Source organism: Cygnus olor, chromosome 1 (assembly GCF_009769625.2).
Source record: "Cygnus olor isolate bCygOlo1 chromosome 1, bCygOlo1.pri.v2, whole genome shotgun sequence".
Lineage (NCBI taxonomy): Eukaryota > Metazoa > Chordata > Aves > Anseriformes > Anatidae > Cygnus > Cygnus olor.
In genome coordinates this window covers 106,952,167-106,977,852 of record NC_049169.1, presented here as the reverse complement: position 1 = coordinate 106,977,852, position 25,686 = coordinate 106,952,167, and the positions used below count along the sequence as shown (strand labels likewise).

General features: G+C 34.6%; 1 protein-coding gene across 3 annotated transcripts in view; it reads right to left on the bottom strand.

Moving 5' to 3' along the window:
• The window catches only part of NCAM2 (neural cell adhesion molecule 2), a 285,939-nt gene that overhangs the window by 24,731 nt on the left and 235,522 nt on the right, over positions 1-25,686 (bottom strand). For all 3 annotated transcript variants that reach the window (XM_040576190.1, XM_040576175.1, XM_040576184.1), the window contains exons 13-15: positions 20,009-20,128; positions 17,946-18,067; positions 10,294-10,474 (exon numbers count right to left, since the gene is read on the bottom strand). In XM_040576190.1, coding sequence (XP_040432124.1) covers positions 10,294-10,474; positions 17,946-18,067; positions 20,009-20,128 — 423 coding nt within the window. The remainder of the gene's footprint in view (positions 1-10,293; positions 10,475-17,945; positions 18,068-20,008; positions 20,129-25,686) is intronic.

Genomic DNA, 25,686 nt, shown 5'->3' with positions numbered 1-25,686 from the left:
AGCACAGACAGCTGGTAATTATTTAGATGTTGACTTTAATACTAGAGTGCGAACGGAACAAAAAAGCTTTTCAAAATACACAACTTCTTAGACATTCGAGTCCTCACAGTATGTCTGGATGTAATCCAGTGCAATATATGAAGTCTGCATATATATTTTCTACTAACATTTATATTGAAAGTTCACTTTTTGTCAGATAATGCAGTCAAGTTTATGCAATATATTTTAAGCATCTCCATCTCCTTGACTGGATATTAAATTTTTTTTTTTAGTTACAGTGACAGTAATAATATGGATAGTGATTAATATCACTGTCAGGCTACTGTTTCAAAATAGATTTCAAAAGAAATTGAAATGTAGAAAATCTTGTGTAGTTTGAACAATAATTTTGGTTACATTTGAATTTACTTTAAAAAAGTATATTTTAAGAAACTGTAATGGAAGTAGATGAAAAGTCTTAAGTCTCCCATTTTTATATGAACTGTATTATTTTAGTTCCTTAATGTAATTAGTCAAGCTTTAAAACAATTTATTTTAGGTTAACATCAGTGCAGAGGACAATTTGTTAAATCTCAGCACAAATATGGTAGGGTATTTCTCCTCTCTATCAAGCTCACCATCTAAACACAAAGTTGTCTGGTGGATAAATCATTGTCTCTTTCCAAAAATACATGCTCTGACATGCAGAATGTAAATGCTATCCAAAATCAAAGGATTTTTTAAGTTTTGGGATTTGAATCTTACAGAGTTCTGGCATCATATTTCAAATTTGGCTTAAACCACGGAACTGTTATTTTGTGAACATGTTCTGGTGGAAAAATTGCTATCAGGACTTAGATGCTTAATATTTAACCAATGCATTATGCATGTATAATGTAAATGTTCCTATTTCACAAATACACATCTGAGTGTAACTACCTATGAAGTAGAAAAAAAACAATATAAGGAAGCTAAGAGTGTTTCGACTTTACCCAATCCTCACACGTATGTTTAGTTTGGTATTTTTAATGATGCATGTTTTTTGAAGAAATTATTATGTTCAAGCTGTTCAAAATTCAAAGCCAGATATTTTTATTAAGAATATGTATAGCAAGAAAATCTTTGATACAGTAAACTTCCAACAGCTGTTTTCATAACTCAGCTTTTATCGTATTAACATATCTAATGATCTAATCTTTTAATGAACATTCTTTTTATTATATAATTCATTATAAATAATGCTAGCAGTTACTTATAACAAATACCTTACGACGAATAAGAGTGCCATACTTGTTAAGTGTGACCTAACACTTCAATAATCAACACTTACGATTATTTTTATAGTATTCAAAAAGATTAAGTAAACCTTAACTTACAATGCAAAAAGAAAAAAAAAAACACTTTCTTTTGAATCAGAAATTCTGTGAATACAGAGTAATTCTTTGACTATTATTTATTTATTTTCATAGTATTCTACTGCTTTTCTAGTATTCAGTGGTAGTTAATTCGTGTGATAGCTGTACTGTAAGATCCATTTTGTCAAAAATAATATTTTTATTGATTTTTTTTTTTGCCTATGATCATCTATGATTGCACTTATAGCGTAATTGTCTCTCTGAGTCATATCAAGTAAGCTCTGTAAATTTCATAGTGTTTTCTAACCCTTTTCATATAAAAAAAAACGTTACAATCTTTGCAGGAAATTGAGCAAACAACTGTTTTTAGCCTACAGCAAGAACTTTTAATGTCACTTACAACAATGTTGGTCTGGAATTGATGAAAAATGGCTCTTACTCAGCAAATTTTAGTACTGGTTTGCAAACCAAGAGCAAATGCGTTTTGTGGGGGCTACCATCTTTCTGTGGTTTTGGATATCATTTTCTCTGATTGATTATGATTCTTACCAACAACTACTGTTCTCAAAACATAAGATCTCAAAGACATTTAATCTCTCCTCTCTGCTCTCTACAGAACTTTAGGTAGTAAATACACTTTCTTCTTTCAACACAGCAATACATGCTGACAACTCTGCGTTACGTTTTTAACGCAGAATTATGATCTGAACAACAGTCTGACAAAAGTCTTCGTTTTTGATTTTGGAATGACAGTGTCCTTCAAGCTAGGAGAAAATCACACAGGTAACCTCACAAGGGTAATGCTGCAGCTCTTCCTTGCCTTGGGAGTATGATCAGAGCTGTGAAGAGAGACTAACATCCTCAAAGCTTTCTTTTTTGACTACTGTATTTTGTTCTTCCTTTTAGATTTGACTAAAAAGCTAACTAGTCAAAGCTGTGGAGTCTTCACAGGCAAAGTAAGGGATCTCTCAATTTTGGCTATTACACAAACCCAATGGAACCAGACACAAAAACTATGTACTTGATGTATATGTTTGAAAGAACAAGGTTTTGGATTTCTACATTTGTTAAAAATACATATAAATTTAAATATGCATAAATAAAGAATTTTAGTGTATTTTAACAAGATGGAAAATCCAAAGATAATTAAAAACCTATTTCTCAAAGAGTTCATTCTAAAGTTAAAGTTCTCCCAGCCCGTTTACAGAATTAATCTATAAATCAGTCAATTAACCAATATTAGTAACATCAGTTATATTATGAAAAAAGTTATATTGTTCACAAAAAAAAAATATTACTATTTTAAGAGAAAAACTCATCTAGACTATAGCTATGCATCTTATCCATCAAGCAATTACAGTTTCTTGATTTAGAGATTTGGATCTGGAAATCACTACCAAGAGATTGAATTGTAGAGTTGTAAAAATAAGTGAACACTTGACAGCTGATCTAGAGGAACTACTAGGTCTACAATCCTTCAACAAATGTACAAGTGATCACCTGCCTTGGAGGAAAACCTTGTCACAGAAGAATGGAACCAAGCTAAACATAGATATATAAACCTTAACTGCATTTATAAAATGAAAACTGTATAAAGAGATACCCACTGTGGTCTTAAAATTACTGATCCTTGGAATAGAAATTTTTTCTTTGCAAAGATCTTCAAACTCATGTGTTTTGGTATTTCTTTTTGGTTTAAATTAATTCCTGCTATCCCAGCTACTGTGAGGATCAACAATCAGAAAATTACAATTGTTCTTTCCCAAATTACTCTGAATGATTGTTAAAAGTATGTACATTTCTAATACAGCATTTATCCTACTGAGGTACAAACAATTTGGCTTCTATCCTCAGCTTCCAAATTAAAAAAAAAAAAGGCTTACAGAAATATATTATTTTTGAAGCCTCTATTCTCTGGTGAAGTTTACTGAAGTTGTCAACTGCATTCAAAAGTTATCAGAAGACACACACAAAAACTGATGGATGTTTGTGTAGATACTGCACACACATATACATACACAGGCACCGTGGTCACAAGTCATTAGCTGAAAATCAAGCCAAGATGTTTTTCTTAAAGAATCAATACATAATGTAATTCTACAGCCTTTTCCTGGAGATTCAAACAGGTACCTTAAAAGCCTCAAGTAATGGCTTCTAGTCCTGGCTCAAGCAGCTACTGGCAGCCTTTCTAGCTTAGTTAAATGGAAAGAGACTACAGAAGAAAAATAACTATAAATGCCCCCAGTCCTCCTACTTTAACTTGTACTGATGCAACTTATCTTTTCCCAGAATTAAGAAAAAGTACCAGACACTAACCCTTAGCTAACTGCCTCTGAATGTGGGTATGTTCTTAACACATCATCAGGGCTTCCCTTCAAGTATGATCACTACTGACTAACTTTGTAAATTACTCAAAAAGGTGTATCTGCAGCCTTTTACTTGTTCATTAACTACAGAATTGCTGATTAGAGTTCAAAACCCAGACAGTCAATTTACATTTGCAAAAGCACATGGGTTACTGACTGTGTACTGAGGCAAAAAATGCCACAAATAACTGAAAATCCAACCTGGCCTGAAGAATGTTGTTGTTGCTACTGAAGTGAAAGCAAGGAAGGAAAAAATCTGGCTTGGTGATATGACAAGCAGGGCTATGAATAGAAAACTAGAAAATAATCATAGCAGGGATATCATCACCTTCAGAAATCATGACCCATATTAAGAATCTAAGTAGAAAGGATCAAGCCGAAGAATACTTGAGCAAACTGGAAACACAGAAAGCCATAGACCTTCATGGTATACACCCACAAGTGCTGAGGGAGCTCACAGATGTCACCATGAAGACATTCTTGATAATCATTAAATGATCATGGAGACTGGGAGAGGTGCCTGAGGACTGGAGGAACGCAAATGTCACTTCTATCTCCAAAAAGAACAAAAGGGAGGGCCCGGGGTTCTACAGGCTGTTCAGCATCACTTTGATCACTGAGAAGATGATTGGGCAGTTAATCCTTGAAACCATTTCCAGGCACATGAAGGACAGAAAAGTCATCAGGAGTACTCAGCATGGATTCACCAAGAGGAATCATCCCTCACCAACTTAATAACTTCCTATGATGAAATGACTGGCGTGGTAGATGAGGGGTGAGCAGTATATACTGCCTACCTACACTTCAGTAAGGATTATAACTGTTTCCTATAAGATCCTCACAGAAAAGCTGATAAAGGATGGATGAGGAGAAAGTGAGGTGGATCAAAATCAGCCAGGCCCAGAGGCCCGAGTGGTGGCACAAAGTCTTGTTGGAGGCCAGTAACTAGTGGTGGACACTAGGAGCCAATATTGGGTCCAATCCCGTTCATCATCTTCATTAATGATCTGGATGATGAGGCAGAGAATTCCCTCAGCAAGTTTGCAAATGACGCAGAACAGGGAGGAGGGGCTCATGCATTAGTGGGTTGTGCTGCCATTCAGAGGGATCTCAACAGGCTGGAGAAATGGGCTCACAGGAACCTTATGAACAACAAAGGGAAATGCATAGTCCTGCAACTGGGGAAGAAAAACCCCATGCACCATTATATGCTGGGGGCCGCCCAGCTGGAAAACAGCTTTGCAGAAAAGGACTTGGGGTTCCTGCTGGACATCAAGTTGAGCATGCACCAGCAATGTGCTCTTTCGACAAAGCAGGCTAATGGTGTCCTGGGTTGCATTAGGAGTGTTGCCAGCAGGTTGAGAGAGGTGATCCTTTCCTTCTACTCAGCACTGGTGCTAAAGCTATACCTGGAATGCTGGGTCCAGTTCTCAGCTCTCCACAAGAGAGGTACGGAGTTACTGTAGAGAGTCCATAAAAAGAGCCTTTAAGAGGATTAAGGGACTGAAGCATCTCTCCTGTGAGGAAAGGCTGAGGGAGTTGGGACTGTTCAGCCTGGAGAACAGAAGGCTCAGAATCTCAATGTGTACAGACACCTGAAGGGAGGGTGTAAAGAAGACAGATCCAGGCTCTCCTCAGTGAAGGACAATGTGAAATGAGCACAAACTGAAACACAGGAGGCATCATCTGAACATAAGGAGAAGACTTTCCACTGTGAGGATGACTGAGCACCAGACCGGGTTGCCCACAGCAGTTGTGTAGTCTCCATCCTTGGAGATGTCCAAAAGTCTGGACACAACTTGCTTATTGACCCTGCCTGAGCAGGGGGTTTGGATGAGATGACCTCCAGAGGTCCCCTCCAACCTCAACCACTCTGTGATTCTGTGATGACTTACCCAAAGAAGACATGTCAAACCTTCTGGAGAAAAATAAGGTTATGCCTCCCTTCAAAGGAAGGGAGACTGTACCCTAGGGAGTCTCTTGCAGCCCATGGGGCAAGGCTGTAGGGATGTGAGGGGCACGGAGAGCACCCATAGCAACAGAGGCTGCTGTTTCGCAGTAGGATGTTACTAGAAAAAAAAATCTTCCCCGGTGACCCAGATGGGATCACATGGAATTTATTTCAGCTCAAAAAAGTCACTGAATTGCTTGACTGGGAATAAAATAAAAGACTTGCTTTGAGAGAAAACTGTAGGCATTAGGGAAAGTTATTTCTGTTTTCCTGTACCTAGTAATTCTCAGTCTCTGGAGTAAAAAGTTCATTATCCTAGCTTATATTCTAATAAAAAACTGGCTGTAGAGTACAAAAGCCCAATTTTACGTATGTAATACCTTATAAGACATACGATACACATTCTAATATGTATATATAAAAAACATGTATAGTACCGGTATAAACTATTTTCATTTTGCATTCAATATGACACCACTTAAAAATCCTAAAGCTGTGTTTTTGTAAAAACTACTGATAAAAACCATGTTTGGCATGGAGTGTCATCTTTGCTACAAGTCATGGTGAAAGAAAATACTACGTATTAGACTGTTGCTCTTTGCCTATGACTGTATGATTTTAAGCATCAGTGACAGATATGCACTGAAAAAAAGCAAAAAATATGCTCAGCACTGTAACAGAAAAGGTCATGGGGTTAAAAAGGGATTCAAACTTTTCTAGGTTACTTAATAAGAAATATTCCAATAATTCAAGCAGTATTAAAAATAAAACAAAATAACAAAAAATCCCCAAACCAAAATGAAAACACACAAAAAACAAAACACACAAAAAAACACCAAAAAAAACAGCAAAAACAATATAAACACACACACACAAAAATAAAAATACAGCAAAGTGAAAGAAACAGTTGTAAGGACTTCTTACTGTCCCCAAATGCTTTTCTCATTTTCCTAACAACTCACTATGATAGTAGTTTATAATGAAGAATAAAAAAATATTATGACAAAAAACAACTTGCAGCCATTTTCAATATATACTGTATACTGGACTTCCAGAGAAACAGCAATGACTGGATAAAAGGCTTTTGAAAGACTACACCTGCATAAATCTCTGCCACTAATTTCTGAAAACTTGTCTAACACTTGCACAAAATATCCTCTCTTAACATCTTTCATTGCATCTTTGTTTAAGATAGGACTATAGATACGGTTTTAGGTTGCAATAGTAATATTTCTGAATGATAGCTATGATTTGGACATTTTTGTACCAGCTGCACAGTACCAAAAGAGAGGATATATATCTCTGCACTGCTGAGAGATTAAATAGACCCATACAAACAGGCTGTAGTGTCACCCCTGTGAGCTGATAGAGTTCGTTTGTTCCCTGTGACACTTAGTCAGAGGGTTTGTTATGGCTGTGGAGGTTAGTCTATGCTGTCCTAAGACTGATAAACAGCTAAGAGCTAAGGCACATAGCTCCTTTGAGAATACCTTTATTACCCACAAAATTAGAAGAAGCTCAATACTAAAGAAAAGCTAAAATGAAATTATCAGATTTTAAGTACTGATTTGTGATATTTTAGAAAAAGACTTACTCACAGGCAAGCACACTGATATTAGATTTGTGCCTACCCACAAGTACTGGTAACTAACATATCCAGTGAGATACTGGAACACGTAAAATACTACATTTAAGACTATGGTGCTCTTTCTTCAAAGCATGATTCTTAAATACATGCTCATACACCTAAGTAAATAGTCAAATGGAAAGACAGAATTGCTGACTGCAAGCAATAACTCAAAAAAGTAGGAAGTAAAATTATATATACATAGATAAAATATACAATAATACATAAATGTATTTGTAAATACAGTCAAGGCAAAATGTTTTAACAAGTCAATCTGCTGAGTATTTCTCAAAGATTGTACAATATTCCATTGGTAAACCCTTCAGAAAACTGGGAAACTCTTATTAAAATGATTACAAATTTTGAGGAACTAATCACAGATGTGAGTGATTCAGTGACCGGAGAGTGTGTTAAAGGCTTAGGAACAGAGATTACAAAACCAAGTATATCTAGTTGGAGGCTGCTGAGGCCAACCATGTGAAAAGTAAAAGGAATGTCTCTCATTTATACACCTAACTGATGCTGATTTGCAGGCTGAGGCATCTTGCTAGACCTAGGACTGGTAATGGAAGATTATCATGTTGTTTTATTATAAAATTTGACTGCCAGCCAGGAGCTGGTACTCACTTGCACTTCCTAATAAATAGGAGATGTGGGTTCTGTGCCCACAGGAGTTGTGTGTTCACAGAAGCACAGTTTTGGCTTCCAGTCCCTGCCCTCAGGGATTACTCTTCTGACATATCCAGTAGCTCTTGGAAGAATAGACTCCTTCTGCAGGAATCAGAACGAAAGTCTGATTTCTTGTGATTACTCCCATTTCCCTGTTAAAGCACCCCTCAAAGGACAACAAATGCATCCTTGCCTTTGTCCCTCTCCAGCTCTCTGATTATGCTTGCACACATTTGCAATGTAGTATTACATTAAGTATAGCTAACCATCATGATACTTGGGAGATCCCCAAATTCTCTGGAGGTAGGTAATACCCATGAGATTGGGTATATAGGACCTACAGATATCTTGTTTTTGAATGACATTAAGAGCAAGACAGAAACACTCAGTTCAGCTGAAGTGACAGATCTGGGCATGAACAAACGAAAAGCTTTATGAGCCTTAGAAACTTTTCTACTCATCACATGAATAATTAGGAAAGGAATCTCAGTGATCACAAACAGCTAAGAGGGCACAGGATAGGTGATGCAGATTTCATTCAGAATTGTACCTAATTGCTTTCTTCCTTCTTTGACTTAGCTGTAGATACCTAGCTGCAAATACCCAAGCCTCAAAGCATATAAATAGGGCATCAGCTGAGCTGACTGATACCAGTAAGAACTGACCTGCTTAAAGTTGAGCGTTTTAAAAACATGATGATGTGTATAAAAAGTATATTTATACTTTTGTAGTGATGTCATATTAATAATATTAATAATATGCAATTTCATAACAAATAACCATACTGACTCATGAATGCGAACATTAGTGTTCCACTGATTTTAGGTCTCTTTGACATACTTTTAAAAATTGCCTACAGAATGTCCTTATGATGGGAATTTCACACCCTTTATAGGCTTTGCAAAAACAGTTGTCAAGGAAACTAATTAGTTCCACAATCATAATTACAATAATGATTCATATAGAGAAGACTTGATGTTAAATAGTGTAACAGATTTCTCCTTACAACTAGTTAGAGGTTATGGGAGAGTACCAAAAGGAAAAAGCCCCATAATACCCATAAAACTATGTTCAGAGAAAAACATTCTCTCTTCTGCGGCTAAATTAACTAAGCTGCCTTTTACTTCAACGTGTAGAGACCATTTATGTTTTCATTTATGCAGGCATAGCATGTTTCTCTGTTATATCATCTGTGGTAATAATATGGAATAATTTGAGTAATTTTAGCAGGTTAAAGTTAAGCTGTGTTGCAAAACAAGTAAGCTTTGGACATTCAAAAAACTAAAAAAATGGTTTATACTTTCTGTAAGTCTTTACCTAAGTAAGTTTTAATTTATTTTTCTACTTGATAAATATTACCGTTTCATTGAGGTAATCATTTTCCCTACATTTCTGTTCCTTTTTCCTTTTGACCGTGCAGTGAAACTTTAATTCTGATTGATGGCAATCACAAAGCACTATCTGTTTAAAAGCAAGTGCACAGGACTTATAAAGGCTCCCAATCTCAATCAAGATGCAAATCAACTCTCTCTACAGCAATCAATTCATCAGTCAGATAAGGAGATCTCTTCACCATATAACTTGCTTTATAAAAAAATTAAATTATTCATAAAATATCAGAAATTACCATCACAATTTATGTTTATTCTGAATTAAATAATTTTACATTGTTGCACCAAAATATAACTTTGCTTTAGGAAGCACTAAAACTTGATAAATTAGTTACTGAAACACATTCCACTCTTAATTCCTATGAAGTTTCCTTTAAAAAAATCCAAACCTTCCTATTTACACACTTAAAAACATAACGTTTCTACACATTTCAAAGCTTGTGAATAGGCCTATGAGATGGCTGCATCCTCACTGTGTTATAGTGAATCAGTAAGACAGTATCTAAATAAGCCTATTTGAAGTCTTAACCTTGTCAGACATTAAAATAAATACCCTTATTTTATGTGTACCTTGAAGCACATGTAGCGATATTTGACTTGTACTGAAATCTAGAATTCTAACAAATTGCCTTACAACCAACAAATATGCAGTAAAAAGCAATGTATTAAAATGCATCTTAAATATCGTATTTCTTATTAACTGTCATTGTCTGTGTTGAAGATTCAGCATTTGTTCTGTGCTTACAAATGACATTAGTAAGATCGAAGTAGGAAAGGAGGGTCCCATTGAAGGGTTTTTAGTTGAATCTTTGCTGATAACAGAGCATGTTGTCTTAAACTTTGTCAGTTAAGGAAGACTTCAGTTACCTTAAGAGACTGTTCAACTACCCACATTAAAGTACTATCAGTAGCGAGCAAGCAATTCAGAGAGAAAACACTCTAAAAATCAACTTACCTGTAATAATGTTGGGCTTCGGTGGCATGCTGAATTCATACAATGTTGGTTCAGAAAAACCCAGTCTGTTGGCAGCTGTAATTTGTACTTCATAACCCATGGTCCACTGAAGATGCTCTAAGATGATGTGGTCTTTACTACCCTGTACTTTTTTCTCTAGCCACTGATCTTCCTTATCTTTCTGTAAGGATGCAAATAGTTTAAATTCTCAAAAATTCTTGCATTATTTGTCTAAAATATGTCTACAAAAAAAAAGTTTTATTTCTGAAGACTATGAACATTCAAGTCATCTATTTTTGGAGTTCTGAGTACTCAGGCTTTTTGTAATTTTGTCTACTCTTAATCATTCCATGATGTGAATTTAGGGATTTTGTTGACAATTTTCTACCTTTTGGGCTGAATTTGTACTTTGCACAAATACAATGTTCAGTGTGGGGAACAGCAGGATAGTTATTTACAATTTCTGCTAAGAATAAATTTTGTAAAAGTTTATTTTATACAGATGTTGCAATTACATTTTGCTCAGTGTTCTTTAAAATAAATTTCCCATTGAAACCAAACCTGAATAGTTCATGAATGCAAGCTGTGCTTATATTATACAACTAGTTATATACCAAGTACATAAACTGTAGCAGTATGTTGTACTACAGTAACATATTGCAAACCAGGCTGTATGCAATAATATAAACACCATTAAGACAGTATGCAGTCCTATGTTTATGCCGGTGAAAGGATACATTTAAATCAGTGAGATAGAATCATAGAGGAAAAAAAGAGTTCTGATAATTCAGACACTTATAATGCATCTATACAAAGGAAACAAATGAGGACTTAGGCAGCAACCTGACCTCTGGCATTTCACAAATTTGGACTGCTTACCTTTGCAATCTCTTCTTTTAGTATTTTTAGAGCATAATATATTTTAATTATTCCTTATACAAACGAGAAATAGAAAATAATAAGAAAAATAATAAAACAATATATACCAGGAAGCACTCAAGCCATCATGCTTAAAGGAGTTCAGTAACGGTAAGAATCCACGCAGTTCTGTTTTTACAAAATGCACAGTGCCAAAAACTATGTCTGAGAGCCAAATATTGGCCATCCAGCCCATACAGCAACACAGTCAATAGCTGTCTGAAGAAAAACACCTTTCAAGTAGAGAGAAGTGTAGTTTTTTGCTACAGACCACTATCCATCTTGATAGCTTATATTTAGGATCTTTGCTGAAGCATCTTGCTCTTGACTGATACAAGCGTCAAAGAAAATAGTGTCTAAATTAGACAGTTCAGGGCTCAGTCATGCTGCTTATGCCTGTTCTTTTCATCCCCAGTCTCCAGAAAATACACTGACATACTGAGATCCCTTAGGTGCACTGCTGCAATAACTTATTTGCTGTCAGCACTGAGTGTGTTGACTCCTCCATATTGACTTTGCCTTTTGTTAAACCCTTCCTGCTCCTTCTACACCTTCATTGACACTTGGTAGTCCTGAGAATGATTATACTAAAACATCTTTTCGGGAACATATGTAGCAAGATGGAAGTGGCTGCAGCAGTGGACCCACAGAAAAAAATCAGAATGGTAGTTAACATTACAAGTCATGTAAAAAACCTAAATGCCCTACGGTAAAAATAGTTTACCCATCATATAGTGAAACTGATATTTTCTATAAAAAAAAAAAAATCAGTTTTATAAATAAAGTTAGTGTTAGACCTCACAGATAACTTCTCTTGCAATTATCTGACACGCCACTAAGTGAACCACTTATATTTACATTCCACTGAGTGAATCCATTTATACTTCCACACCAAACTAATTTTTCAAACTGTATTTTTGTGTAAAACCAATGAAATAAAAAGAATTAATACAGATCACAGTATGCACATGTAAGTACTCCTTAGTAATGACAGGAGCAGCACTGTTACGTAGTGCTCTATTTCAGTGGCTGTTTGAATTGGTGACATTTTGGAGGAGTTAGAAAAAAATACACCTATTGATATTCCAAAGAATATCAATATGAGAAAATTAGAAGGGGAGTTCATGATCTTGGTGCATGCACATATAGTGACATTCACATATACGTGAACATACTAAGGAATTCTGAAGAAAATACAAATCACAGAAGGAGAAAAAAAATACACCAAAATTGGAAAATAAATATTCAGGCTAACATAGTTTCCACAGGTAGAAAAGACTGCATTGCAAACAGATATATATTTTGAAAACAAATGGTAGAACTACATGTAGTGAACAGAATGAGGTTTGTACAGAAAACTGTACAGGTTTCTGTATGAGGATGCCCCTCTACAGACATAAAATTAAGTGACAAAGCAGTTGTTCTACAGCTTGGTCAGGTTAAGAATAATGAAAGAGCTGAAATGTAACAGGATACCTGCATGCTATGCCAGGGAAGTGACACCTTAAGATTAGTTGAAACTGAAGCCTACTGGGTGGACCGAGATAATTGAAACAGGCAGAGTCCAAGCACTGAGCCCAAAGACATCAAAGTGTTTTATGAAGAGTGACAAGCACAAAATGGGAGAAAGAAGAATAAAGAAAGTATCTGGAAAGCAAGTTGTCTTCTAATGATGAAGAGAGGAAGTCTTCTGGAATAGTCTACTTTTGGCATCTTAAAGACAAAGAACAACTGCAATGTCCTCAATTCTAGCTGTTATTTCACATGCATTTTCAAGTACTAAGTAGAGCTCAGTAATGTGTTGAGATTTATTTTACTATTAGAGTAGAAATGCAAAAAGAACAAGAAAACAAAAAGACTCTCAGTTAAATCCTCCTACAAATCTCCTTGTTTATCCTTTGATTGGTAGATTAAAGAGCAAAAAACAGAACTATAAAAGAACACTTCAACTTTATTAGGCTGTTCTATTATTAATATTGCTTAAAATTTATAGGAAGCTCTATAAATGCACAGTGTTTTACAACAAATGAAAGGAACTCTGAAATCATGAACTGCAGTCTAATTTGAGGGGTGAGTTAATGTAAATGCCTTCAATCATCATTTACTATTAGCAGTTGTATCATTAATACGCATCAACAAATCCACATTTTCAGAAACTGCAATCAGATCTGCAGCCTCAGAGATTCAACTGTTCCTTCACTTGTATTTTGCTTTGTTTTATATAAAGCCCAAATACTCCTTTACAGAAGGTCATTGATGCTGTGACACTGACAAATGAGTGTCAGTTTCTGGGGATCTCACTGCCCACTTCCACTACTCTTAAGCCTTAAATTTACATCACTCTTAAGCCTTAAATTCACACTGTCCTCTTCCCAGGATCAGTCTTCAGTTGAAACAAATCTGCCACAATGCCACAGACTAAAGTGGCAAAACTAAGATTTTGTTCATTTCTTAAATATCTACAAAATCTTAAATATTGTCTTCAAATATAAGCATCAATGAATTTTTTTCTCAGAAGTGCCTAGGAGCTAGATTTGTAAGACAGCTATGAGTAACCTATGCACCTTGACAAAAAAGGAGTAAATAAACGTAACACTCCAGTCTACTTGACTGCTTCTCAAAATCAAGGTCACATCTAACAACAGTGGAAGTAAAGCCAATCCCCTGTTTGTCCACTTAACTATTTACTAGTCTAGAAAATAACATCTCTTTATTTAATGGCCATTTCATATTATACCTAAGATTACATTCTTTGGGAACTTGTAAAAAGCAATTAACTCCTTCCAAAATTTCCTCTCCAAATTCTCTAAATTGTTGCACTGAAAATTCAGCTCAAACAAGCTTGCTATTACATTGGTCAGTGTGATAATAAAAAAAAAAAGGGCAGGAGGTGCCACACTATCTTGAAAGCCAACAGAAAAAAGAAAAAAAAAAAAGAAATACTCAGGAAAAACAATCTGACTGTTTAAAGCAGTGACTTCACAAGAATTCCTCACATTAGGATGGTGTTTTATAGGTCTGGGTGATGTTTTAGAAAAGGCAATACAAGACGAATGCCGAACAAAGCACAAAATGGCTGCTAATTTATATAGTGTTAAAATGCACAGAAAGTTCAAGGGTCTGGCATGTGAAGTGGAACTCTGAGATGAAAAAAAAAATAGTTTATGGCAGGTATCTCAGAGTGGGAGTGAATGAGAAATTCTCTCCATTTAAATTATTCATGTTCTACAAGTTTTTTTCTAGAACATATCATCAGGCAACAAAATGAACACAGTCATCCATCAACATAATCAAACACGACTGAAGCACATGATCAGAAATCCAACAACTGTCAGTACCAAAATTCAGAGCATCAGTAGTAACACTCCCACAGGTCAACATGGGTAACAGCTTTTAGGCCTGCAAAAGCTAATCTCTCTGGTTTTATTTCCTCCAGATATCATTATGGATGCAAAATGAGACAAAAAGAAATGTTTGCTGTTACTGTTTTTCAAAATAAGCTTTTATGTAATTTTTCTTGCCTCTTCTTAAAAGTACATAACCATAAAAGATGGACTTTTTTTTTGTTGTTATTTCATTCTAATTTTTTTTACCAAAACTTGGCATTAAAAGGAACCACAACGTCCTTTTTTTTTTTTTTTTCCCCCCCATCTTATTTTTGGGGTTCTGTGGCCCGAAAATATGGAAAGAGAATTCCCTTTTACAATCACTAAGAAGCCTATTTCAAAACTTGTCTTTTAAGCATTATGAAATTCAATTCAGGATACGGTACCAAACTCATAATTGAAGGCTTGGAACCAATCTCTTCAACATAATACCATATGCAGACAACATAAAGCACCAAGCACAAATTCACAAATGCAACATGTGCAGTTACAGAATATCCACTGTCAAAAGACATTTGAGCAATAAGCAGGTACTTTTGCTTGTGACGTGTGAGTTGTGTAAGTGATTATTCCCGTATGATGATCACACATTACCTGCATGCTGTTTCTGGTGCCTTAAGCTGTGTGACACCTTCCATTTGCTGCTTTGTAGCCTCCCTTTCCCGAGCAGGCCTGTGCTTGTCACCTACCTACTTCTCCTGAGCTGCTGTGGCAATTTCTCCCTGTATCCCAAATGCTTTTTCCTTCTGTTCTTTAATTCCTCACTCATTGCAATATGTAACTCCACGCTATGATCTCTTCAGCCATCCCCACTAGCTTTTAGTTTACTGCTCTCATACTTGGCAGATTGCACAGCAGATAATAACTGTTTACAAATCCAGTACACAGTTCCCCAGCAATTTACATGTATAAAGCTTAATTTCCATTGTGCAACACCAGCACCTGATCACGTGTGCCCCAACCAACATTAGCAGTGCCAAAACAAGGAATGACCAAAGGAGAGCCCAAGTAGGTCCCTATTAGAACTACACAGTTACTATGAGAAATGTAGCTGGGGGGGCACCTCCTTCTGCACTGGACAGGATGCCTGTCTGGGGACACTCCTCTTCCCAGCTGGCTGCTGGGGGGCAGTTTCCAGTTCTTTCTCCCTCTCTTCCTATTCTCTCCTATGATAATTTTGAAGACAAGGTACACCATCAGCTTTGGACTCCATTAGTAAAGCATTGTAAAACTCTCCCAACTTACTTTGTAGAGCAGCATGAATCAAATTGAGACTGGTATTCATAAAAACTGCATAATCCTTCTCCAAAAAACAACACAAAATGGGAGACTTCTTGTTATTTGATTACAGTAAGTAAGCCCTGCCCATAACATGAATTAACTTATGTTAGGAAAGCAAAAGTTAGCAAAAAAAGAAAACTTACCAGTGTCCCTAGATTATGCTATAATATTTCTACAGTATCTTAAATGCTGTCCTACTCATAGTTTTAAGAGATCTTTATAAAACTTAAGCATGAAAGGACTAACTCAGTAAGACATGAGCTGTTATGAAACACAAAGAAGAAAGGCCATTGATATGTAGCTTGTTACCTAATATGCTGTTTAAACATGGAAGCAAATACACTGGTCCAGGTGCTAGTAATGAGGCTGGCAAGAGCTACAGAAAAGTCAATTAAATACGACCAATGAGGAAGATAGAAGGGAAGCAGTCAACAGATAATTAAGAACTTTAAATAGCATCCATTCATTCTGACTAAAACACCAAAAAATTACTGTGCTTTTTTGTTGTAAGAAGACCTTTAATTTAGTCAAATTGCTTTTTCAATTGGAAGCTTAGGGAGATATGGATTTCAGCTCCAAGTAAAAGCTATCTCCTGTAACCTATTATGTTTCTAGTTACTGCTTAAATTGTACATTTATCTTTCAACAATAAACAAGAAAAATGACATTCTATTCTGTAATATTGTACCTTAGTCAAAACACTGGATCAAAATCATGTTTCCAAAGTTATTCAGGATAGATCCAAAATCATATACCTTACTTAAATCACAGAAACAGATTAAATACCTCACCTTGCATATATACATGATATCCATACCTTGATGCTAAATTTATTTAGCAAATAATTTAGGAAAATCATTTTACATGCCAGGCTAAGCACTTGGATAATCCCAGAGCTAACATCAAAAAGTTGCATTATAGGAAACATACGGAAATGTGACAAAAATTATTACAAAATAAGGAGCTCGCTTTTCCTGTTTGGAAACACTAAAGTTCTGCATTTAGTTTATCAAAATGTGCTAATTTCTATGAAGTATAGTCTTCACTACCTTCTGTTTAATGCGTTAAATATTTGGTGTTATATATCCAATCTCTTTCAGACTCTTGAAGTGGATGTATAAATCTGCTACTTTATACTCTGGTAAAATATTTTCTTCCTGGGTCTGGTCAGATAAAAGTGGTGTAATCTTTCTAAAAAAATGCAAGGAAGTTATTAGAAAATGCATATTTTTGAATTCATTTTATTGATTTTGCCAGCTGTAGAGTTACTTCTTCAATGCAAATATTTCTAAATGTAGTATATCCGGAAAGATATTTTAGGTGCTTTTATTAAAAATAAATACATTTAAATATAAAAATACATAGAAGACATAATTTGCTGAAAAATAAAATAGACATTGCAAGAAATACTGTATTCTAAACTTGCCAGATTTGACAAGAGAATGACAAATCAGATGCCAGCTGAGAGACCAATAAACTATGCAAGGGGAGCGTTAAAGAACTGGTATATAAACTGAAACTTTTGAATGTCCTAGCAATTAATAAATTACTGGGCTTTTGATATTTTAAAGTGAACTTTGGAATCTAGAAAGATTAATTAATCTCCTTTAAAATGAATATGGAACACTGAAAACATATCTGTAAATTTATAGTTATTACAGATGATTAACTTGCTTTTCAAACAGCCTTTAATTATGTAACTTTAATGTCTGCTAATTGACTGCACTTTTGAGAGCTGAACATGAAAGTTCCTCATTTACCATGTAACAAAACAGAGAATACGTAAGTTTTCTTATTAGAATGAACCTTCAGTTACACCTTTAGGAGGAGCAGGGTGTTTTTCTTTCATTCTTTCATTCTTTTTTTTTTCTTTTTTATAATCTGGCTTTAGTAACCTAGTCCCAAGAGAAAACATACTATACTATATCCTAGGTTATTTTTCTTCTTTTCTTTTTGTAGTATGCAAACTGTTTTGTTACGTTTCAAATAATATCAGCAACTGTCTCTACATTAAAAACAGGCATTACTAAGCAAAACCTGCCTAGTTTGATTCACTGAAATACTTACACTTCTGTATTTCACAACATATTCCAAAATGGGGGCACCTCCATCATCTTGTTTAGTTATGCTAAGTTTAAAACTCTTGCCACTTCCTGGTTGTCCGTGAATTGATGGGGGGCTTGGCTCCCCTAAATAACAAAAAAGAAAAAAAAAAGTGGATAAAAATAATTTAGCAATGACAGAAACCTCAAATTACTAGTGGGAGCTTGTCCATAATCAAAATCTTTAAAATCAGCATGACTCTTCCACACACTGCAGAGTATCTTGAACGTGTGTTAAATGTTTTGCTTAAAGTGTGTTCTAAACTAGGTTAATAATCTCACACAAGGAAATAAAATGATATCAAGTATGAAAGAGGTATCAGATTGTTTGAGACTTTCTGACTTTTTACACTTTCAAATGTCATTTACTTCAGAAATGATTTAGCCATCAATTCAGCAAGGCTGGTAAGCTGCTACTCACACTGAAATTTATGAGTAACACAGAAAAGCATTCTTAGTGTTAAGCATGAGCTTTAGTCCTATATTCCAGACCTGAACTGTAATAAGTATTAGATAAGTTGACTTTTCAGTAACTGTGTCAAGCCAAAATTAGATGTTTTTAAAGTAGTCTATATAAAGAATGAATGTAAAGAATAACATTTTGAAAAGAAGAAAAAATTTCTCTGTAATGGAAGGAGAAAAATAATCTTAAACACACAATTGATTGGTTAATTGCCAGCTTTTATCACTTTGCTAATGGCATTTCACAGACCAATTTTAATTTCTATATATAATGCCTATTGTAAAATTTCAAATCAGGTCCTAAATTAACACATCATAATTGTCTTCTATTCAAAATATCTGTAGATTTCCATTCACCCAGAGATATCTTGTTACTTTAGAAATATTTATAATATTTGTTATATTTGTGTTTATCTCTTGTCAAGGGAAAAAAATATTTAAGTCTCATCACAGATTTTCCTAGCTTTCTGTCAGGTAACATATGTATCAGTTCTATCAATTTCTATTGCTTTTCTACCAGGTATAATGTGCTATATGAAAAATAGCAAATTATTCTGTCATATAGTATATTTAGAATATACATATGTTTTAAACAAAAATAAATTTGAAAGCTGACAAGTTACAGGTTTTGGACAGAAGAAACTTGTCAATATGAATATTGACACAGAAAAACATAGAAATATTTTGTGTTATTTCTAGTTGTATGACTATTATTGTTCATTCCATTAGGGGCAGTATTCTTAGCTATACTGAGTAACATCCTACTCTGAAACCAGTTCAGTTACAACATTTTATGAGAGACAGATCTACTGGTATGTTGCTGATGTATTTTCGTGTAACCTGAGCACTATACAGTGCTATCTGTAGTTCCTTTATTTTTAATTCTTCATTTGTGTTTCATTTATTCATTATTTTTTTCTGTTTAAAATTATATTTTCATTAATATAATTAATAATTTTCATTAATAATTTTCATTAAAATCTTTAATCATTAAATCTGAATTTCTTGTCTATAAAGGTTACTATAAATATAGATTTGGCTTTGCATCATTTTCCACATTCATATCATAGTTAAAACAATGTATTCTTATTATTTTTCTATAGCTTAAGGTTTTTGTTTTAGACTTGATAGTTACAAAACTTGTGGTAGCATGATCTGCTGGGAGAATGTCTCCAGAAAGGGCTAATTAATTTCTCCCAGATGTGTGTAATACTCTATGTGTAAATGAGAAAAAGTCCTTCATCTAGTATATTTCATGTTCTGTGCTCTTGAATATAACATGAAGATTTGTCTGTCTCAAAAATACAAATAATTTAAGTCCATCCAATTTTAAGTTCATTTGTATTATTTGTTGAAGTTCATTCATATTATTTGTTGGAGAGGATAAGAGAAACAAAATTTCAGAGAAACAATGTAAAGAAGACTGATGTTATATGCTGCTTCACAGTGTATAAACATAAACCATATTATCCACAGTGAATCATACTTGAAATTATTAGCTGATCCGGAAGCAACATACTCAAGTAAGAATTTACATTTTTATTTAATAGCACAAGTATTACTCACGGACAGGTAAGGTCTGAAATATCTCGATTTTGCTATATTCTCCTTGCCCTTTTCCATTTATAGCAGCTACTTTGATTTCATATGTCGTGTTTGGTTCCAAATTGCTGAGAACAACAATTGCTAAAGGAAAGGGAAAAAAATACAGAAACAAAATTTGATGAAGCAATGCATTTTAAAAAAGCCAATTTCATTTTATTTTTATTTTTATTTTTATTTTTTGCTTTACCTGCTTTACTCAGAGTCCAATTTTCAAGTAGTTTAATTTCAATTCCAGTGGTTTCAAACTTAGCTGTTTTTCTGAGTGCTAATAGTACCATTTTTTTTCATCTGCATGCAAACATTGTTGTGAATGAGAAATTCAGGCTTCTGGAGGAATTTGATGTCAGTGTTACAGAAGTCATAGGCAATAATTAAGGAGCTTGATGAGGGATTGCTGTTTTGTGTTCAGACTGTGAGCACAGGAGACACAAATCTGGCTCCAACTTGGCAATGGGCATCTGCTGCATGTTCAAGCCATATGCAAACAGTTCATGACTTGCCATTTCTCTCTTACTGGAGAGCAGTACCAACCATCCTTTGTCTATACTCCTGGATGCAGCTATAGTAAATTACTGGTGCTATTCTCGGACAGTTCAACCTAAAATGACAGGTGCTTATGATGACCAAAGGAAAAGTTCCAAGTTACCTACTAAGGACCTGAAAGTGAATTAATATGTTTGTAGATACTCAGGAAGAGGTGTATGGAAATGCATGTTACGTTATAACCAAAAAGTGTTTTGGGAAGCAAATGTGTTCAAATTTTGGACTTACAGTTTTCCTGTAACTTGAGAGACAATACAATCCCTTCCCCTACTCCTTAGATGATTTCACAGAATCACAGAACCATTTAGGTAGGAAAAGACCTTTAAGATTGTCAAGTCCAACCATCCTAGTTTCCTAACGTTCTTCAGTAAGTACCATGTTTTCAAAAATCAAGACTCAAGCCTTGGCAGCAATATTTCACAGAACCTGAACATGTCACTAGAACACTGCCTGTAAATGCCATCAGAAGCAGAAAACGAGACAGAGAATGTTGCCCAAAATAATATTGTACAGCTCTAAGAAAATTGTTGCTGACAATGCATAGCAACAAATCCAGAAACAAAATGCAGAAAAAGGATACTGGATTCCAGGATCCTCTACAAGAATGCAGTACTGTACATTACCATAGTACTGTAAATTACTAATACCAACATTGAATATGCACATGGAAACTTAGATCCATAAAGAGGTCTTGGACCATTACCCTGTCTTTGCAAGAAAGCTTCCTTTTGCTGTCTCCACAGAAATTGATGGCTTGCTGTTTACCAGCTTTGAGCTCCCCAGATGTCAGGTTCATATCAAGGAATGGACATAAACTGGATGGACATTAGTTGAAGCACAACAATATTTGTCTTACCCAGAAAAGCAGGTGCAGTGTTATCTTACAAGAGGAAACAGAACTCCAGTGTCTTGAGAAAGAGCCAGTAGTCTCTTTCTCAGTTTCTAAGGAACCTACTTCCTTTTTTCAATATAAAGCAGTATTTCAACAGTTGCTTTAGGTTTGCTTTTCTATATTTGATGAAAGGAGAATTATTTGTCAGCACTCTTATATTCTTTTGACTTCAGATTTACTAGAATTTCTATTTATTTTGTTTCTGCTGCAGAGGTCCCATTACATGTGGAGCTAAAGGGATTTAATGAAATTTGGAAAAACAGTAACTTCCACATTTTGCGCTTTATTATGAGCACTGTGCATGAATTTGCCACTGAAAAAATAATAACCATTTTCTTGTAAACAAAACAGTAGAATTGTATGCCTTCCAGCATGCAATCATTTTAAAGAGATTTAAAAATATCAAACCATAAAGTATAACCATTTTGTGAAAAAATAAAATAACACCATGAGAATAAGAATAAAATTTGGAGAAGAGAAGGATTATGACATATAACTTTCAGCTATGTTAAGATGGAATTTAAAACCTCAACCAAGCAGTAGCTGTGTTTGGCTTTCCTTTCAGCCATGATTATTTTCCAAGGCTGGATAATTTCATTGAAAAGAAACCTTAGGGCATACTAAAAATTAGTGTTACTGTAAATGCTTTTAAAACTTAAACAACATCAAAGCATGGATATGAGTCTACGCTTAATAAAACACGAACGTGTTAACTACATAAAACCTAAGGATCCAATTCTATAAACACTTGAGTGACTCCTGGGGCCTATCTAAATGAATAAAATTACTTATATATATGCAGTATTTAAAGAATAAGCGTCTACTTTATAATCCCCTGAACAGCACTATGTGTCTGGATACAATGATTCTTACAAATACATTTATGAAATTAACCCAACTAAATCTGATGGCATAATATGCCCTCAAAAAGTAGAACCACTTGGTATCAGCGATAACATGACGTGGACATGTTTTATAAATGGGAGAAAACTTATAAGCATGTCCTCCAGGAAAGCAAAGCAAAGAACCATAACTGATCAGGATATTTTAAATAGTCCAGTTGAAAACCTAGAATAATTGAGAAAGATTAAGGAACTATCCCTTTTTATGTTACAAAAATGCAGGGTTTAAAAGTAATCTAAGAGTAGTGAAAGCTTTCACTGCTTATTGTTTTATATTTTTGAAATATGTTTAGAATGAAAGCAAATACTTAATAAAATAATTCCCTTTTTTTTTTTTTTTTAAAGATATGTACCTGTCCTTGTAGTATCTGTTACAAAATCAATGTATTCATCTGTCTATATGCAAATGAAACTCTTAGAGGCGCCCATAGCTCACAGTCCTGGCCACAATGGATGTTTCAGTTTTCAATGATCATCGAAGTAATTGCCAGTAAAATTTCAAATCATATTCTGAAAGAAATATAGGAATTTCACTTTCAGTATATGAATGTGAAAAAAGTAGTCCACTGCATACCATATGTGTGAATTATGCCATTGGCATGTTCACTGGCATACATCAAGTCCCAAAGAACTGAGGTTCCTTAATCATATTGAGTCTTTTTATATTTCCTCTATCTATCTGCTTCTGTTTTTATATTGTCTTCCTAATCACAGCATCTGCATGCTTTCTTTGAAGCATTCCATGTTAATTTTTCTGGGATTATTCACACGGTTACGTTGAAGAGTAGACTCGGAAGAACTACTCCTATTAGAAGGAAAAACAGAAGATTCTGTTGTGAACTCTGTAGGTGTTGCAGGGCTCAAGTACCATGCTGCTCAACAGCATTTGTATTTTTGACTTTTAAGAAGATAGATAGTGAGGCTGAAAATCACATGGTACTCTTGCAGGAGATCATGACACAGCAAGTATTATGCTGTGTAATACCAGTATTATGGTTTTGTTTCCTTATGCTGTATAGAGAGTTTAAAACTTTTTTTTTTTTTTGACAAGTTATGCAAGAAATAGTGTTTCAATTCTGTAGCAAAGAATTTTTAAAAAGCCAGAACAACCACAGAGAATTAAAACTCACCAAACAGAAAAATTCATTCTGACTTGGTCTGTGACAAGAAACCTAAAGATTAAGTAGTATTAAAAATAAAGCCCTTGCTTTTTATTATATAGAGTTTTCTAACTTGCAAGCAGATCTAAACCATTAAAGGATGAATGCGCTACAGAAAAAAAAAAAAAAGCCACAAAAAATGGGATATTAGATAGAATGGATAGACCAAAATTCAGAACTCCATACTTAATAGTCAAACTATTTCAAATGCCGAGTATAAGCTTTTCAGATAGGTAAGTTTTATTGCAGAATATTAACTGCTACCAAGATGAAACATACAAAAATGATATCTGATGTGAAATAAATCGTACCATAAATCCGACTCAGTAAAAACAAAAAAAAAAATCAACAGCTTCTTTTCTAGTCCAGTGATAGGTTGTTTACATTACCTTATTACAGAACAATGAGATGGGAAATGCCTGGTATATTAAATTGTGTTTTCACCACAGGAAATCTGGCTCAGAAATCTTTAAGGACTGCAATATATTACATAAGCCACCACCAAAGTAAGGAAGGTTGGGGAACTAATAGAGTAGTTACACTACATTAATCCCAAAGTAGATCTTACATGATGTTAATTAACAGAAATATTACATCAATACTCATTGGAGAGCTACCTGTTGCATAGAAAAACGCTCTTCTCCTAGTTTCGATTTCAATCCTTTGAGATGACAGCTCTAACTAAAGTAGGACATACATTTATTTTGAAACACAGTAGCTGAGACACATCATTGCTGAAATATCATCTTCAGTCATAAATATTTCAGATAATGGCAGCAGTGCAAAATTTCTGTCAAAGAAGCATTACAGATTCTAGGAAGGGTTTTTCCTATTTCTTTCCCTCTAGTCTGAATCTCCATTACCTATGCAGACTGAATTCAGTGCAGGTTAATAAGTGGAGTGTTTTGATTTAGCAAAATTTTGCTGCACCTTTTACTCATTTTTGACTACTCTCAAGGAAAACCTGAGTGCCCTGGAAATACCTAAATCTCTTTCAGAGGAAAAAATGAATAGCATTTTTCATGGAGCTTAAACAGTTTTCTCTTTGTGGAGATAACTCATTTTCTTTTAAGAAAAGAAGAAAAAGGACACGGGGGAGAGCAGTGAGGAACCCAAGGTAGTAAGACATGGGAGGAGAGCAGTGAGTAACCTATGGTAGCATAGTATTAAGGTTCTGTACAAATGCATCCTATATCTGCAGATATCACACATTGTGAGGAACGTCTCTCTGAACCTCTGTCTGCTTGGGATGAGCAACATGTTTTTGTCTAATTTACATGTTTGCACAATAGGAGGAAGGGCATAAAAACTATTTTTCTACCTGAGGCTTACAGAGTTAGATCACAGACTTGTTGGCAAAATGAAGTTAGAACTTGCCACAGGCAGAGAAATACAGGAAAAACAACATAAAAACAGTTTTTGCAACACAATAAGCAACATGTTTATTCATATGCAGAAACAGTCGCACTGCCTCAGTTCCATCTGTCTGCCTTGCCTAAGTAACAATTAATTTCATAAATACTGATTCAACATCTGGCTATAAATGTCAGAATTCAACTAACACAAAGAAAAGAACTTTAATAATGAAAACATTTCAAGTGGTACATTATATATATAAAAAAATAATGGTAGCCAATCCCACTGATACCAAAATTATTGGCATAAATTCCATCAATATATATGGAGACAGGATCAAGGCTTAAGTCATACCCTGATATGTATACTCAGAAAAGCACACAACCGTTTTAAAAATCAGAGAGAATGACTCTGTCACCATTTTCCATCTTTGCACTATTACATATAATTATTGCATTCCTTTGCAATAAAAGTTGTAGTGGCTTAATTAATTGTAAATATAAGTTAATTACCTGTGAATAAAGATATATAGTATTGTAGATCAAATATAATTAATTCAGTAACATGAATAATTTCATTATAAAATACTTCTCAGAGGTTGATATTAAAAATGCACTTGGTAAAAATATTTTGTGAACAGCCCTCAAAACGCAATTACCCTGTTAAACTCCTCTGAATATTTATTTTTATTGGCTAGGATTCTGAGATGCTGGGTATACAAATTAAACCAGGAAGAGCATAAACACCCTCTAGCCATCCAGGAGATTACCTCTGATACCTATTTTT